At 34.9% G+C, this 18,247-nt stretch overlaps 1 protein-coding gene across 2 annotated transcripts in view; it reads left to right on the top strand.

Annotated features, from left to right (window-relative positions):
- Nucleotides 1-2,542: 2,542 nt before the first annotated feature.
- The window catches only part of REDIC1 (regulator of DNA class I crossover intermediates 1), a 96,584-nt gene continuing 80,879 nt past the window's right edge, over nucleotides 2,543-18,247 (top strand). The window contains exons 1-2 of one of the 2 annotated variants that reach the window (XM_016923642.4): nucleotides 2,543-2,734; nucleotides 17,328-17,367. Coding sequence is in view for 1 of the 2 variants with exons in the window: in XM_001151762.8 (XP_001151762.4) it covers nucleotides 2,712-2,734; nucleotides 17,328-17,367 (63 nt within the window). In the remaining variant the exon portion in view is untranslated. The remainder of the gene's footprint in view (nucleotides 2,735-17,327; nucleotides 17,368-18,247) is intronic. The other variant, XM_001151762.8, reaches the window with a different exon arrangement.

Here is an 18,247-nt window from a genome sequence, read left to right as displayed (position 1 = left end):
AAATCAATAATTCTCAAATCACTGTGCTCTCAAGTGTGATATTCTCATGTACCCTACCAATATCCATGACAGAAACGGATTAAATGGAGTTTATATATATAGAATACAAATTAGAGACTATATATGTTTTATGAACTGTAAAACATCAGAAATTTTTTTGTAATAAAGAGAATTATATATATGTATATACATAAATGTATGTATAATGTATATTGTATATGTGTTGCATGTTCAGATTATGAATATCCAGAAAGTAAATAATTTTTAGAAATAGGTAAAGATAAATTGTTTAAGGTTTGAGAATATCGAATGGATTTCCTTTTCAACAAATGCTTAATAGTATTTCATCTGTGTCGTATTGCTTTCTTGAACTGTTTCCTGACCCAAGAGATTACCTAATTGCTCTACTGGCCCTAAAATAGCACAGCATTGGACTCTCTTATTATCTATCAGTCATGCTAGTCTTACTCATGGAGGCATAAACAGCACTGAAAATGAGATTTTAGGTCAACATTTCAGCTATTACACATAACTACCTAATACCTAGTTCATAAGGAAATGTCTTTTTCTGTGAAGGAAAACCCAGTAAATATCTTGTCTGAACATGTATCTCATAGGTTAATCTTTCCTTAGCCTAATTCACTGCCTCCCTGTGACTGGAAGGAAAGAAGTGACTCTAGTAAGGGGGAAGAGATGGCCCATCCAGCTCTCAGTTCTTATTAAAATTTTTATGTATTTTTCTTTTTAATTTTAATGGGTATATAGTAGGTGAATATGTTTATGGGGTACATGAAATATTTTGATACAGGCATATGATGTATAATAATCTTTCAAGGTAAATGAAGTATCCATCACTTCAGGCATTTATTATTTCTTTGTGTTATAAACATTCCAATTATTCTCTTTTGGTTAGTTTAAAATGTATAATAAATGTTAACTGTAATCATCCTGTTGTGCTATCAAAACTAGATGTTATTCATTCTATCTAAATATATTTTTCTACCCATTAACCATTCCCACTTCCCCATTCCCCACTGCCAGCCTCTGGTAACCATCACTGTAGTCTCTATCTCCATTAGTTCAATTGTTTTAATTTTTGGCTCCCACAAATGGAGTGCCAGCTCTTAGTTCTTTATCCAACAACTTGGTCAACCTCTCCTTATGTCCCTTTACTCACAATAAAGAAAAAAAAGAATTAGTTAATCCCTAGCAAGTTATTTTCCCTTTCAGTTAATTTAGTCAATATGTTTTAAAATGTTGAAAGTAGGAAAGGCTGATACACAGGGCCATTGCTTCTTCCTTGCCTGTATGGTTTTGTTACTGAAAAAACAACTCCATGTCAAAGTCTAATATTCTCGGAAATGCTGAATTCACTTGGTCTAATTCAATTTTAGATACACCTTGGTGAATTTTGTCATAAAAAACAGGATTTTTGTGATTAAACAAGATATCTACCCTGGGACATAATCCTATTCTAAGTACTATTTTCCAATGACTTAACAAAAAATCGATTATTATATATCAAATTGTGAAATCTTCCCCAGGTTATGTTCTGGAAAAAAACATAGCAATTTAAAAAAAATGTAATTTGTGCATGTATTTGGAAGAAGAGATGCCTAGTTTCTAACCAAAATAATATAGGACAGTTTGTAAGATAATTGTTTTGTAAGGATATACAAACTTAATACAGAAACAAATAGCATAATTCAATTTTTGTTTTGAGATTTTTTTTTCAGTAAGGATTTTAACATCTTTGGACTTTTACATCTAATTAAGTTTTGATCAAGCTCTTTTTTTTCCTTTCTTTCTTTCTTTCTTTTTTTTTTTTTTTTTTTTTAAGAGACAGAGTCTGCTCTGTCGCCCAGGCTGGAGTCTCTCGACTCACTGCAACCTCTGCCCTCCTGGGTTGAAGCAATTCTCCTGCCTCAGCCTCCTGAATAACTGGGGCTACAGGCGCGTCCCACCACGTCCCACTAATTTTTTGTATTTTTAGTAGAAACGGGGTTTCACCGTGTTAGCCAGGATGGTCTTGATCTGCTGACCTTGTGATCTGCCCACCTTGGCCTCCCAAAGTGCTGGGATTATAGGCGTGAGCCACTGCGCCCGGCCTGATTTAAGCTCTCTTAGCAACTCAATGCACAGAATGGTAACTTACTACAGCGCTATGTTTCTTATAAACACCTGTTTACGGAGTATTAAAACTGCACATGAAGGATATTTAAGGAATTTGGGTATGGGGTAATAAATGGGAAGGGAAACATCATTTTTAGGGTTAGCGATCCTTAACTGTGTCCTTGCCTTCTTTTTCTTTCTCAAGTCTGGTCTCTGACTCGAAAAAGACGTCAAAGACCTGTCAGAACTAGATAAAATTATGATGGAGGTGTTTGGAAACACTAATCCTGTGGCCCCTGTCAGATATTTAGGCTTTCATTTATTTAGGCCTGCCTTGCCTCAGCGATTAAAACGATGTCAGCCAGGTCGGCTGCTTTGCCGCAGCGTCCCCTTGCGGCCCTATCAGGACCGGAAGGAACACGCAGAAGCCGCAGAGGCTGTTGGGAGGTTGGGCCTCAGGCGGTGGACCAGAAGGAGCTTACTCGGGCCCTGACGCCGTCAGGAGGCCCTGGGGGATCCTGCTGAAGCTGCGATTTGGCGCAGAGCTGAGATGTCTGAGCTCTAGACACAGGGACCTCAGTGTCAAAAGATTTGGGAAGATGAATTGGGTCGGGGGGTCCCGGTAAGTTGTGCAGCTGGAGTTTGAGGCTGGGACATTCATTCCTACGACTCCTCTTTCTAGTTCCTGGCGGAGAGGTCACAGCCTTAGCTGGAAAGAACTTGGTAGGAAAGGGTCTTTTTATTGTTATCCAAATCGGGTTGGAGACTCTAGAACCATATCTCTACTCCTCAAACAAAAGTAACTCAGCTTCTCCCCACTCACTGCCTTTACAAAGGCTTCACCTGTGGGGGCCCCTGTGAGTAACCTTCCCTGCTGCCCCTCCTCCCCTTCTCCATGTCCTATGCCGTTACTGTAATGAGGCCTTTTAGCACCTGAGCCCTCCCCTACTGCCTTCTTTCCGTGTCTACACCTCTTTTAGGTTCTTCTGAGTTGATATATAGTCTTTGCATGAATTTGGAAATTGTGAAACAGCCCAGTCCCAGCTGCACTTAAATCAATGGCAGGGCACCAGTATCACCATAAATCCAAATTGTAGTTTGTATTTTAAGGGGAAGTAAAGTGAACCGTTTTTACTTGAATAACTTGAGCGAATTTGCCGTTTATTTTGTATTTAGGATTGATCACATAAAGCGTGATAGATTGAAAATTTAGTTTTATATAACCTATTCATTGTTATTGACCTTAAAGTCCAGCTGGGTGGAAATCATGTGGGCCTGTAATTTCATTTGATCAAAATTCTTGATGAGAAGAATTGTTTTCATTGAAACAAGAAGCCATTACATGTAATTTTTTTGTCACAAGTAGACCCAGGACAGTAATTATATGTTAGATTATAATGCGTTTAAATTCTAAAGAATTTATCGGAGGAAAGACAGCTTTTGTATTCACTAAGTATTGTAGCTATGCCTGATAATTTTAGCATGCACTTTTATCCTGTTGAATATGCTAGCGTTGTATTTTAGAAATTTACCTGAATTACTTCTGGCTAGTGTTCTGGCAGCAGACGTACTCTGGAGAAAAGTGAAAATTTACTTACAGGCTTCAACAGGATTTAGTTGATACATGCTTATAATGTGATCTTTTTGAATTTAGTATTCTTTAAAATATTAAATAGGATTATATGAAATAATTTTACAAATGCTTAGCACTGTTAAAATGTAGATGTTGCTATTATTCTGTCATATATCACAAACTTTTATGGCTATTTTGGGCGTAATATTTTAGTTGCTACTGGGAGGATGCAAAAACAATATACTGCAGGAAACATGTAACCTAGGATTGTGTTTCTGAAAATGAGGTGTACTGCAGCACCTGGAGGTGCAGCATCTGGAGATATTAGGTACCAGGGGGTTTAAGAAACATGGTTACATCTCCCCGAAGGATCAGTTTTAATCAGAGATTAGGAGAAAATATGTGTTTAAATTTATACAAACGTCGAAGTCAAAATAAAATATAGAGACAAATCTCTGAATTTAACGTTTTATTTGGAAATGGCAGAATTGCAATTCAGGGCATATGCAAAGTATGTCTTTGGTATGTCTGAAGAACAAAGAAAAGGGTGGGGATTTTACAAAAAAAGAGAAATGTTACATATGGTTTTGAAAGAAAGTTCATTGACAGTAGCGAAGTTGTGAGAAGCTGGCAAGCTTTGACTGGTGGGTGATGGTGGTAGTTAAAATGACCTCCTGGAAGGTCATTTTAGTAGTTATTTGGTATAACTGGTCCTAGGCAGTTTCAGAAGCTTGGCTTGCAGAGAATCATGTTTTTGGAGCAATGCTATGTGCCCTGTGTGCTTTTGCCTCCTGACATCTCAACTCTGATGTGGTTGGACATCACAAAAATGACTCAATTTGTGTGATCAACTTTCACACAAACATGGTTGCATTGTAGAGTGAAATGAAAAACTCTTGTGAAATGTTCAGATAAACCGCAATTTTAAATAAATTTTATGTGGCGGGATAGGCTTCTTAGGGTAAAGCCCCAGATTGGTAATAAAAAAAAATGGGTGTCTCCATTTTCTACTTTCAGAACAGGCAAGGGTACACAAGATTAGTTGATCTTGGCACTCATAGTGTCCTAAAGGGCCTCAATCTGAACTAGTGCTTTTAGTAACTAGTGGCAGCTGATGGAGCTAATAGAATAGAAATTTTAATCTTTATCCCAAACCATCCTGGAGTTCTTTTTACCCCCCTCCATTGTTAGGGATGTTTTTGGCTGAACATTTTAAGAAGAACTGTTAGGAACTTAAAATATAGGCAAGTGAAGTGATTGGAGAACAATTCCTTCAGAACAATTCCAGAGCCTTCAACAGAAAGTAATTCAGCAAATATATTTTTTACCTGACTACCTGTTTAGGGAATTGGTAAGCTGTACAGGGGGATTCAGAAAAGAAAAATACATCTAGTCCACAAAAAGAACCTAGGAGAGAAAGTAGAGATTAAAATTAGGCAAATCACTATAATAATAGATATTTAAATAGGACTTAATATTGTCACAAGCACTGTTCTAAGTGCTTATTCATTTGCTCTTAAAAATGCTATGATTTATATACAAATATTATTCCCATTTTACTGATGGGGAAACTGAAGCATAGTTCATTAATGTTAAGTGACTTGACTAGAGGCACCCAGCTAGTAAATGGCAGAGTTAGGATTTGAGTTGAGTGTGCTTGCCCTCCATCCTATGCTGTATAGAAAGATGAGTGCCACAAATAAAGTAAATAAAAGTACCACAAAAAAGGGCTGTGGAAATTCAGAGAAATGAGAAACAGGAAGTTACACTAAGCCTTGAAGGACAGAAATAGTGCACAGAGCAAGCACCAAAGGGAAACAATCGAACACTGGTTCTTAAAAGTTAAAATGGAGGTGAAATAAATAATTGATCAAATTGGAGATCTAGGTTTCAGCAAGGCTTCTTAGGAAAGGGAAAGATGAGTTGGAAGGGAAGGTATTAAGGAACTTGAAAAATGTTAGTTTGCGATACTAGGTGAGTCTGCATTAAGACACTTAAACAGTTAATAAAGGGCTCTCTGTATACTTTTTCTCAAGTGAATGAATGAAGCAAATTTATGTTTTAGTAATAGCAACCAGATTGCATACACTAATTTGAAGTAGATTGTTCTTGTATATTATAGAAACCTGATATAGTGAGTTTAATTGCAGAATCATTTGATAGCAATATCTTTACAGTTTTATAGTTGCAAAGATCTTTACAGTTTTTCTTATATAAACCAAACTGGGCATTTGACCCTTTGCTGCTCTTCAATTTAGGGACTTTACCAGTCGTATATAAAATGTCTTTTTGTAAAGGAAAGAGCCAGTGATTAGAAATAAGCTTCCCTTATTTTCCTTTTTTAGTTGCTTACTTAGTTTGGCTTTACTGTTTTGGTTTTGGCCATCTTTGCAAGATATCATAACAGTGCATTTCAAACCAAGGTCTCACTGAGGGCAAAGAGATTGATCTAAGAAATTAATTTACATGTATATGATAGTAGTTCCCAAGCTACTGTCTCTTTGAGACTTGCTAATCAATGATAATAGCAGGTTTTTCAATTTAATGGACTTTTTTCTTTTTTTCTGAAGTTATATCCTTGTTAAATTTTTTGATACTAAAATGCCCCCTTCTATTTTTAATCCTTTTTTGACAAAATTAAAATATCAATCTATTGTCAGTCCCACCAGTTAAAAATTTTTTTTTACTTATCTGGGACTTAGTGACCTACACCTCTCACATTGGTTTCATATTTGCTGGAAGGCACCACTGAGACCCTGTATTTTTCTAATCAGGTTGAAGTGCAGATTTGAGAGACAACATATGTAAGCATTGATTTGTTTTTAATTTTGAAAAGATTCTTTTATTTTCTTGTTTATTAATGACTAGTTTCACCAAATTCATACTTACCTCAGATATGAAGGTGGTAGTAAGAAAGGAGGAACGTATAACCAGACTTTGGTCTGCAAAATGCTATTCAGAATCAGATCGGCTATAGATCTATAAATATACCACTATACATGCAGTATAAGATTTTTTTAAATTAGGGAGGTTTATTTTTATAATTCAGATTGGAGAATCAATCAATGTCATAAGAAAGGCCTAGGCAAAGTTCTGTTGGAATTTAGGTGAGGGAGAGGTTACCATTTGTAAATGTAGGCCTAGACCTAGTTCATCTAAGCAAGATATTATTGAGTGCTATGTACCAAGCACTGTGCCAGGTGTAAGTACAAAGTAACTGAAATTTAGTCTTTTTCTATAAGGTTGTAGTGTATTGGGGAAGAAAAGTGTGACTTGCCATTAAGTTAGAAAATATTTAATGTCAGAGGCCAAAATAGGATATAAAAAATAAATAATGTGAACCATAGTAGAACATAGGATAGGTTTAGCTGAGAGTTTGGCTACTCAGAGGCAAGGACAAAAGAAGGTTCGATGGAGAAAAACAAAACAGAAAAGCATTACCTAAATAGTTGGAGATAATGTCTGCATATGTCTGCTTGATGGTGAGTTTGTAAGCTAGACAAAGAAGTTGAAAATTTATTCTTCGTCTGTTAAATGTGGGTAATACTTAAACGTACAGTGAACATCATCCTAGTTTGCCTGAAACGGTCAAGGTTTATGCCTGTGGTCCTAGTAGCATGCCCAGTTTAGCATTTGTCTCAGTGTTTGTTTTTTAACTAAATATAAACTACCATTAATAGTTCTGTTAAAATGAGCCTCCTGAGTAGCTGCGATTACAGGAACCTGCCACTATGCCCAGCTAATTTTTTGTATTTTTAGTAGAGATGGGGTTTTGCCATATTGGCCAGGCTGGTCTCAAACTCCTGACCTCAAGTGATCCCCCCACCTCGGCCTCCCAAAGTGCTGGGATTACAGGCGTGAGCCACTGTGCCTGGCCTATTGAACATTTTTATAAGCAGGTACTCTACACTTTGGTGGCATTTTGTTCAAAAACAGTTGGAAATTTTTATTTAAAACATTCCATGAATGGCCTGATCAAAAATTCAACTTTTGAAGCTCTTAGTAAATTGTAATTATTGAATATAAGGCTTTTCAAATTTAATTCTGCACAAGATTTAATTTTGAAAATATATTTTTGATATTCAGATATATTGGAATATTGTGACTAGTACAAAGGTTTTGATGGAGTGCCTACTTTTAATTGGTTATTTTTTTTTTTTGTAGAAGAACAGAATGCAATTGAAGGAGCCTACAGTTTTGTAGCATCTAAATTTAGATAAATATTTAAAAGAATCAAATATTGCTGCTTATTTGTCAAGTTTTATCTTGTAAAAAATAAGGTATAAATGGAATGACAAAGAGTACTTGTGAAAATATTTGGGCTAAATACTTATATACAAACAAAAATTGGATAGTATCTTCCATTTGGCAAAATTTGTTCTGAGCTTACCAGGTACTTCATTATCTGTAGAGAAAGTATTTTCTCAGTTAATGTGAATTATGCAGAGTGTTGATTAAAAGTTCAACAGTTTTAAATTTGTTAACGAAATGCAATTTTAAACATTGCAGGCAATTTTATGAAGAGAATTTAAATATAAGGAATCAATACTGAAAAATTGCTTTCTTCTGAAAACTATGAGTAACACATTGTTAGAGACATATGCAGTTTAAGTAATTGATGATAGCACATGTATACAATAAATATTTCTGCTTATACTTTTTGTTTAACCTTCTGATAACTGATATAAAGAACTGTTTTTGCTTTAATGTTCCCATATTTACATATATATGTGTAAATTTGTATATATATATATAATGTTAACTTGAGAAATAAGTTTATTTATTTTTATTTTTTATTTTTTGAGATGGAATCTCTCTCTGTTGCCCAGGCTGGATGGAGTGCACTGGTGCCATCTCGGCTCACTGCAACTTCCAACTCCCAGGTTCAAGTGATTCTCCTGCCTCAGCCTTCCGAGTAGCTGGGATTACAGGCACCCGACCACCACACCTGGCTAATTTTTGTATTTTTAGTAGAGACAGGGTTTCACCATATTGGCCAGGCTGGTCTTGAACTCCTGACCTCAGGTGATCCTCCCACCTCGGCCTCCCAAAGTGCTGGGATTATAGGCATGAGCCACTGCACCCAGCCAGAAATAAGTTTATTTTTGAAAATGGTTTTTGTATAAAATATTTTAGAGATTGACAACATAGTAAAACCAATATTTTTGTCCACAAATAACATTTTAAATGTGTATATATTTATATACACATATATGTATATATGTATGTATGCATGCATGTATATATACATTCACATTTGTACATACATATACAGTCACATGTTGCTTAGTGGCAGGGTTACATTCTGAGAAATATACCATTAGACAATTTTGTTATTGTGTAAACATCATAGACTGTGCTTACAGAAACCTAGGGGGTCTAGTCTACTACACACCTATGCTATATGGTATAGTCTTTTGCTTCTAAGCTACAAACCTATACAGCATGTTACTGTACTGAATATTGTAGGTAATTATAACACAATAGTAAGTATTTATGTATCTAAACATATCTTAATATAGAAAAGATGCAGTAAAAATACCATATAAAACATGAATGGAGCCTGCAGTACTGAAGTTGACCTGGGTGAGTCAGTGAGTGAATGGTGAGTGAATGTGAAGCATTAGGACATTACTGTATACTACTGTAGACTTTATAAACACTATACACTTAGGCTACACTAAATTTATGTTTAAAGATGTTTTTCTTTCTTTAGTAATAAATTAACCTTAAGCTACTGGAACATTTTTTACTTTATAAACTTTCTTTTAAATTTTATTATTATTATACTTTAAATTTTAGGGTACATGTACACAACGTGCAGGTTTGTTACAAATTCTTTTTAACTTTTTGACTGTTTCATAATAACACTTTGCTTAAAACACATTGAACAGCTGTACAAGACTATATCCTTAGTCTAAGGTTTTTCTATTTTTAATTTATTAAAATTTTTCAAACTTTTTTATTAAAAATGAAAACACAAATACACATATTAATCTAGGCTCACATGGTTAGGGATCATCAATCTCATTGTCTTCACCTCTACATCTTGTTCCACAGGAAGGTCTTCAGGGCAATAACATGCATGGAGCTACCATCTCCTATGATAACAATGCCTTCTTCTGGAACACCTTCTGAAGGGCCTGCCTGAGGCTGTTCTAAAATTAACTATTTTTTTTAATAAGCAGAAGGACTATGTGCTAAAATAAGTATAGTAATAATAAATACATAAACCAGTAACACAGTCTTTTATCATCATTATCAAGTATTATGGGCTATAGATAATTGTATGTGCTATACTTTTATACCACTTAGAGTGAAGTAGGTTTATTTATACCAGGATCACCACAACATGTTAGTAATGTTTGCTACCATGTTACGACAACTAGGCAATCACTAGATGATAGGAAGATTTCAGCATCATTATACTGTTATGGGACCAGTGTTGTATAAGTGGTCTGTCCTTGACGGAACCATCGTTACGCAGTGTGTGATTTTTTTACTCCTTGAAACTTAACTGTAAGCGTTATAATAGTCTCAGTTCATTATCTACCCTTTTTCTTCTTGTCAGCAATTACATTTTAAAAGATTTATATTAAAAAGTTTGTTTTTTTGGTTCCATTTGAACTTTAAAGTAGTTTTTTCCAACTCTGTAAAGAAAGTCGGTGGTAGCTTGAGGGGGATAGCACTGAATGTATAAATTACTTTGGGCAGTATGACCATTTTCACATTATTGATTCTTCCTATCCAGGAGCTTGGAAGGTTCTTCCATTTGTTTGTGTCCTCTTTTATTTCGTTGAGCAGTGGTTTGTAGTTCTCCTTGAAGAGGTCCTTCACATCCCTTGTAAGTTGGATTCCTAGGTATTTTATTCTCTTTTTAGTAATTGTGAATGGGAGTTCACTCATGATTTGGCTCTCTGTTTGTCTATTATTGGTGTATAGGAATGCTTGTAATTTTTGCACATTGATTTTGTATCCTGAGACTTGGCTGAAGTTGCTTATCAGCTTAAGGAGATTTTGGGCTGAGACGATTGGGTTTTCAGCTGGAGGCATCACGCTGCCTGACCTCAAACTATACTACAAGGCTACAGTAACCAAAACAGCATAGTACTGGTACCAAAACAGATATATAGACCAATGGAACAGAACAGAGGCCTCAGAAATAACACCACACACATCTACAACCATCTGATCTTTGACAAACCTGACAAAAACAAGCAATGGGGAAAGGATTCCCTATTTAATAAATGGTGCTGGGAAAACTGGCTAGCCATATGTAGAAAGCTGAAACTGGATCCCTTCCTTACACTGTATACTAAAATTAACTCAAGGTGGATTAAAGAATTAAATGTAAGACCTAACACCATAAAAACTCTAGAAGAACCTAGGCAATACCATTCAGGACATAGGCATGGGCAAAGACTTCATGACTAAAACACCAAAAGCAATGGCAACAAAAGCCAAAATAGACAAATGGGATCTAATTAAACTAAAGAGCTTCTGCACAGCAAAAGAAACTGTCAGCAGTGTAAAACAGGCAACCTACAGAATGGGAGAAAATTTTTGCTATCTACCCATCAGACAAAGGGCTAATATCCAGAATCTACAAAGAACTTAAACAAATTTACAAGAAAAGAAAAACAACCCCATCAAAAAGTGGGCAAAGGATATGAACAGACACTTCTAAAAGAAGACATTTATGCACCCAACAGACACAACAGACATATGCAAAAATGCTTATCATTACTGGTCATCAGAGAAATGCAAATCAAAACCACAATGGGATACCATCTCATGCCAGTTAGAATGGTGATCATTAAAAAGTCAGGAGACAACAGAGTCTGGGGAGGATGTGGAGAAATAGGAACACTTTTACACTGTTTGTGGGAGTGTAAATTAGTTCAACCATTGTGGAAGACAGTGTGGTGATTCCTCAAGGATCTAGAACTAGAAATACCATTTGACCCAGCAATCCCATTACTGGACATATACCCAAAGGATTATAAATCATTCTATGATAAAGACACATGCACACGTATGTTTATTGTGGCACTATTCACAATAGCAAAGACTTGGAACCAACCCAAATGTCCATCAATGGTAGACTGAATTAAGAAAATGTGGCACATATACACCATGGAATACTATGCAGCCATAGAAAAGGATGAATTTATGTCCTTTGCGGGGACCTGGATGAAGCTGGAAACCATCATTCTCAGCAAACTATCACAAGGACAGAAAACCAAACGCCACATGTTCTCATTCATAGGTGGGAGTTGAACAATGAGAACACATGGACACAGGATAGGGAACATCACACACTGGGGCCTGTTGGTGGGTGGGGGGCTGGGGGAGGGATAGCATTAGGAGAAATACCTAATGTAAATGATGAGTTGATGGGTGCAGGAAACCAACATGGCACGTGTATAGCTACGTAACAAACCTGCATGTTGTGCATATGTACCCTAGAACTTAAAGTATTAAAAAAAGAAGTTTGTTTTAGGGATGTAGAGGTTTTATGGTATTTATAATATTGCTTATTAAAATTCAAATCCATGTCTAGCTACCTGTAAGACTATCAGGAATGTTTGTGTGGAAATCTTACGAAGTTTGTAGCTATAAAATTAGTTGCCAAATTGCATCTAAAAACCAGTTTAGTTATTTTGATGAAAATATGTTAAATGTTTCAAGACTATTTGTAAATTTTAGAGATAGTACTAATGGAACTATGAGTGTATTCATTTTTTTTCTTCTTGAACTAGTGATAATGCAAATAGCTTGAAATATACTTATGTGTTGGAGTGTCATTTGCATTCTGAAATATCTTCCACTGTGTGACTCGGGAAATGGCTCTTCGTGTTTATGATTACAGCTCGTAGCTGTGGAACAGTGTTTTCTGTGTGAAAATACTGCAAGAATTCGGTCTCCGAGAACTTATTTTAATTAGGCTCTGTATTCTAAATATTAGATGAATTTTTGCTTTATTGGTTTAACGTTTTTTTCCTTAATACCTTTTTTTGGTAATTCATACTTATGTGAAAACTTTTTCTTTTGCATTATAAGGGAAGTTACTTAAAAGCCATAACATTCTAACATATATCATTACTATTCCTAACACATCAGGTCGACCTGCTTTAGTTTTGTGGAAAGCCAATGTAAGTACTTTTTCTAGGCTAGTTACTGTCTTGAATGTTAATAAGTCTACCAGCTAACAATGTTAGATTTTCATGTTTTAGGTTAATATTAATTTCAGTGTCACAAAACCATAAAATACTGTTTTTCATTTGCTAATTATTGGGCTATTAATTTTCTTTAAATTTTCCACTTTTCATCAAATTTAAGATATTATTATAAGAGCTTAACAGTCTGGAGCAGTTTCTTTTGCATGACACAATGCCCCTAAGAAAAAAAACTGATCAAGAAACTAAAAAGCAAAATAAAACAAAAGAAGCAAAAAAGAACAAGTTAATACTGACAGTATATGGTGTTTATATGACACTCATAGTTTTTAATTCCTAATACAGTTTCAATATCTCTTGCATACTCCATGTAAAATGTACATGTTAGTGTTTTTTTAAACATTTCTTTGGTAACTTTATTGCATTTGTGTCTTTTTAATTTTTTTAAAAAAGAAAGTATTTCTTTAGCATTTTCCTTTAAACCTTTCCTTACTAGAAGTAATAGCAACGAGCAGAAATGCCCTGATGCGTTTCTGTAATTAGCATGGTTGTTTTTCCCTCTCCCTCTACTCCTTTTTTTCTCCTTTCTCTCCTTTCTCTTCCCTTCTCCCTCCCTTCTCTCCTTTAACCCCTTTATACTTTTTTGTTTTTAATTTTTTTCTTTCTTAGCAAAGAATAATGTAACAAATATTTATATTACTACTATCTAGAATAGATAACTTGTGGAGGATTCTATGAAGAGGTTATGACCTACCAATTTTCTTTTAAGTACAAAATGATTTTGAATCAATACCTATTATAATGACAACTAATATTGTTCATTCAAACTTTCATTGAAAGAGATGATTGTACATATTTCTTTAAAAATTCATTTTCCAGAATAACATAGTAATTAGTGTTTAAAAAAGATGAACCTCATTCCCACTTTCTAGCTCACTCCCAATCCTCTAGTAATTTAAGTTTCAAGACAAAAATTAGAGAAACACATATTTTAGTTTGGTTGAGTGTTGTAGTACATAAGTCGAAGAATGTAAAACAACGTTGAAAGCTAAGTAGGTGCATGCTATGGAAGTCATATCCCTAAATGATAATTACAGCTGTGTTTTAAAGCAATTACTTATGTAGTAAAATATATTGGAGAACATTTGCATAAAATCAAAGAGACCATTTACAATGTAATTATGACAGTTGACTACATACATAATACTGCAGTAGTCAGTGTGGAATGCTTTTAGCAATGACTACTAGGGATTCATTGGCAAGTCCTTTTAATTATAATTTATTTTTGTCATATATAAAGTTCTGGTTAGTTTCCCCTACTACTTAGGGAATATAGTCCCTTATTACTGTTGTCTTATTTTTATATTAGCCTAAGCAAACCACAAGAAGCAACTATTAAGGAGTACATATATCCTGACATAGCCAAATAAAAATGACCTTTGGATCATTACCTATTTTCATTTTATTGTAGCAGTGTAGTAGACATTTGTGTTCTTTGGCATACCAGTATCTGAGGCCCCTGTTTATGTGTGGTATATCTGTCTACCACCTTAGGAGTTTTGGTGTTAGGTACAGGCCGCCTTCCTCTATAGAAGCTGAAAAAACAAACAAACAAACAACAACAACAACAAACAAATAAACAAGCCTGGAGACTTGTTTCCCAGTCTGTTTTGCAGCTAGTGATACATGATCTAAGCTCAATTTTGGTGTTCTTGCCTTGTACATTGAATCAGGAGTTAGTGACCCAAGAAAATAGGGACTGCAGTGCATCTGTTTTTGTAGTAGGCAGTTGCAGGAGCTGCAGCAGGATTGAATTTTCAGGGACAGAGATGCCAGGGGAAGTGCTGTCCAGGAGTGGAAATGGTATAGTCAGCAGTATCCAGTATTCACCAGTGCCAGCAGTGGTATCCTTATGAGAATAATTGTTGCATGATTTTGGCCATATTCCCAAAACTGCCTAGACTTCCTTGCTCTTGCCATTTGACAAGCATGCCTTCTCAGCAGGTCTGTTTGGCTATCCATTTTTCTTTTAATAAATTTATTTTCTGTTTGAATCAGCCAAATATACTTTCTATTGCTTATAAGAATTCTGACTGATGCACTCTTCTACTTTAGTGCAAATAATTAAGAGTGACTATATTCGGGACAATATTTAGTTTATGTGGACATATCATTCTATTAATAACAGTGATAGCCTTAATAATAATCTAAAATGTTCTGTTTAAGAAATGACCTTTGACATATATGTCAGAATCCTTTTTCATTTTCACTGCAGTCTAGTGATTGCTAGGCTGATGTAGATATTGGTCTTAAATACCTAATTAATTTTTTTCTTAGGCACATAGGGATGGGCATTAAGTAGTATGTAGAATTTGGTGATAGCCATGAATGTCCTGGATAAGAGAAAATCAGCCTGGAATAAAATCACACAATGCATACATATATGAAGACTATATTTACTTTGATTTCTTAATTTTACTGAGCTCTATAACATGGAAACTGCTTATACAATAAACATTTATTTTTGTTATCTCTTTTTAGTCTGGATTGCGTAATATTGCCAGCTCTGTTATACTTTTTATATTTCTGAACTTTGAAAAGTCACTTTACTTTCTGTGCATAAGCTTTGTGAGTTTTAAAATGATGGAGAATAAACTGATTTCTCAGGTCCTCCTTAGTCTTAGCGAATAAGTCGGTAAAATGAAATTTTTTTTCATTTTTCTTTGTAAAGTTTGAATGGCAGCAGTACACTTATGATGCTGCATGCAGCAGAATATATAGGGTTCTTTGCTCAATGAGTTCAAATAGTCAATTAAGACATAGCTAATGAGTCAGCTGGACTCTAGCGAGTCCACCCTGAACGTGCCTGATCTCAGAAACTAAGTAGGGTTGAGCCTGGTTAGTTCTTGCATGGGGGAACAAAGTTAATGGGAAGTATATTAAAGAACATATTCAATAAGTTGCAAAGTCAGGGGTATTCAGTAATTGTCATTGGTAAAGTTTATGAAAATCACTGGGAAAAATGAACAACTTTATATATTCTCAGTTGACATACTTGAAAGGCAGTTTTGGCTAAGAACTCCAATATCAGACACCCTGGATTTCAGTTTTGCCTCTACCATTTATAAGCAGTGTGATCTTGGGGAAGTTACTTAACCTGTCTTTGCCTTAGTTTCCTCATCAGTAAAGTGGGTACAGAAACAGAACCTACCTTACAGAGTTGCCATGGAATTAAATGAGCTTATACATGTAAAGTGTCTGAAGTGTCTAGAATGGTGGAAGATATATGCTATTTAGTATTAGCAATTATTATTTTGATATTAGATAGTATACAGTTAAGACACAGTGTCATTTTACTTATTCTTACATAAATCTTGAATTTGAGACCATAGTGTTATGCATGTCTAAAAGTTACGTAAATCTGGTAATACTGTCATGAATATTTTATAGTGTTCCGCTGTTATTAATAGAACAAATATCTTATAACCATTAAATACTGCACTATCATTGGTCTTCAGTGCTGTATTTGGCTCAAGGATTATAGATACAAAGCACATCCAGAACTACTAGGTTTTTTTTTTTTTTTTTAAAGAAGATGCTGTTGTCTCAATTTTTGTCTTTCCCCCAAGTTCATATGTTAAAATCCTGACTCCCAAGGTGATGATATTAGGAGGGGATGGCTCTGGAAGGTGATTGGGTCACAGGGGCAGTGTCTTCATGATTCAGATTCATACCCTTGTGAAAGAGGCTACATAGAGTCAGCTCACCCCTTTTACCAAATGAGGATACAGCAAAAAAATGTCATCTGTAAACCAGAAAGTGGGCACTCACCAGTTATCAAATCTGTTGGTGCCTTGATCTTGGACTTCCTAGCCTCTAGAACTGTGAGGAATAAATTTCTCTTCTTGGTAACCTCCCTGGCTTTATAGTATTTTGTTATAGCAGCCTGAACATATTAAGACATAGATATGAAATTTCAAGTACATATGGCTGATATATTAATGTAACTGATGTTGCTCTAGCAATACACTTCACATTTCCTTAGATCCCAAATAGATTTCAACTTCCTCTCTGTTCTCTGTAGATTTCAGTAGAATGTTGAAATACAAAGAAAAAGAAGAATGTTGACAGAGAATATTGCTATCAGATAAGAATGTTTCAGGGATATATTCTTTCCAATGCATTTTCTTTTGCTTAGCATTAGAATTCAGATTTATTTTATACTTAATTATTCATCATTGACATGCAGTATTTTTTATTAGATATTGGATTTCCTAAGAAAATTTTGTGAAACATCATACTATAAATACTTTAAGAATATTTTTATAGTTTCTTTTCAGAAAAAATGCAATGATACTACACTTTTAGATTTTAACTCTAAATCTTCAATTAAGCTAAACTGGCAATTGTCTTAAAGGCCATTTCTTTGATCACTATATATTTTATTCTGCTGCTTTTTTCAGGTCCAGGGTTCTGATCAAGCAGGAAAGAAGAAAGCAAAAGGTAAAGAAAAAGTGTTTTTATTTTTGTCAGCCTTATGAGACTAATAACCTTGAAGTGCTTTTCTACCACTAATACATTCACCTAAGTGAAACTGGAGGCCATCTTCCTTTGGTCTTCTACATCCTTGTTGATAGCTTGATTAGCCACATATTTTGCTCAGTCAGAGACTTAAAGATCATTGTTGATTCCTGCTGTCCTTCTAATTCCAAAATGTATCCCAGATCTGACCACTTCTCACTACCTGAGTATTGGTATTCTAATTTAAATAATCATTTATTACCTAGATAAATGATGTACAGTAATGGTGTCATAACCTGTGTACTACTTCCATTTATTTTGTCTTTATTTTTTATTACACTGATTGCATTCCATAGTAAGGCTGAGCATGTATATACCTTACAACTGAGCAAAGAAACCCTTGTACATGTGCCCTTTTGGATATGTACAAGATTTGTTTGGGTCATTGTTATGCTGAAATAGCAAACAGAGAGAGAGAGATGGAGAAAGAAGACAGGCAAGGGGAAGGAAGGAGAGGGAAAGAGAACTGTCCCAAAATCCATTAGCAGTAGAATAGTAGAATGGTTAAACAAATTATGGCATATGCAAGTAATAGCATAGCAGTGCAAATGTATAAGCTACATATAATTAATGCAGATGAATCTCAAATACATAATGTTGAGCAAAAGAAGAAACTCACAGAATATAAGCAGTAAGATTCCTTTATATAAAGTTCTAAAACAGAAAAAAAAACCCAATAATGTTAATATGATCAAAGGTAGTAAAATTTCAATAAAAACAACGGAGTGATATTATAAAAGCAGGATAGTGGCAGTCTCTGGATTCTTTTCCTTCCCAGCTATCCCCTTTTATATTGCATCCC

This window comes from Pan troglodytes, chromosome 10, assembly GCF_028858775.2.
Source record: "Pan troglodytes isolate AG18354 chromosome 10, NHGRI_mPanTro3-v2.0_pri, whole genome shotgun sequence".
NCBI lineage: Eukaryota > Metazoa > Chordata > Mammalia > Primates > Hominidae > Pan > Pan troglodytes.
This window is presented reverse-complemented; position numbering and strand designations above follow the sequence as displayed.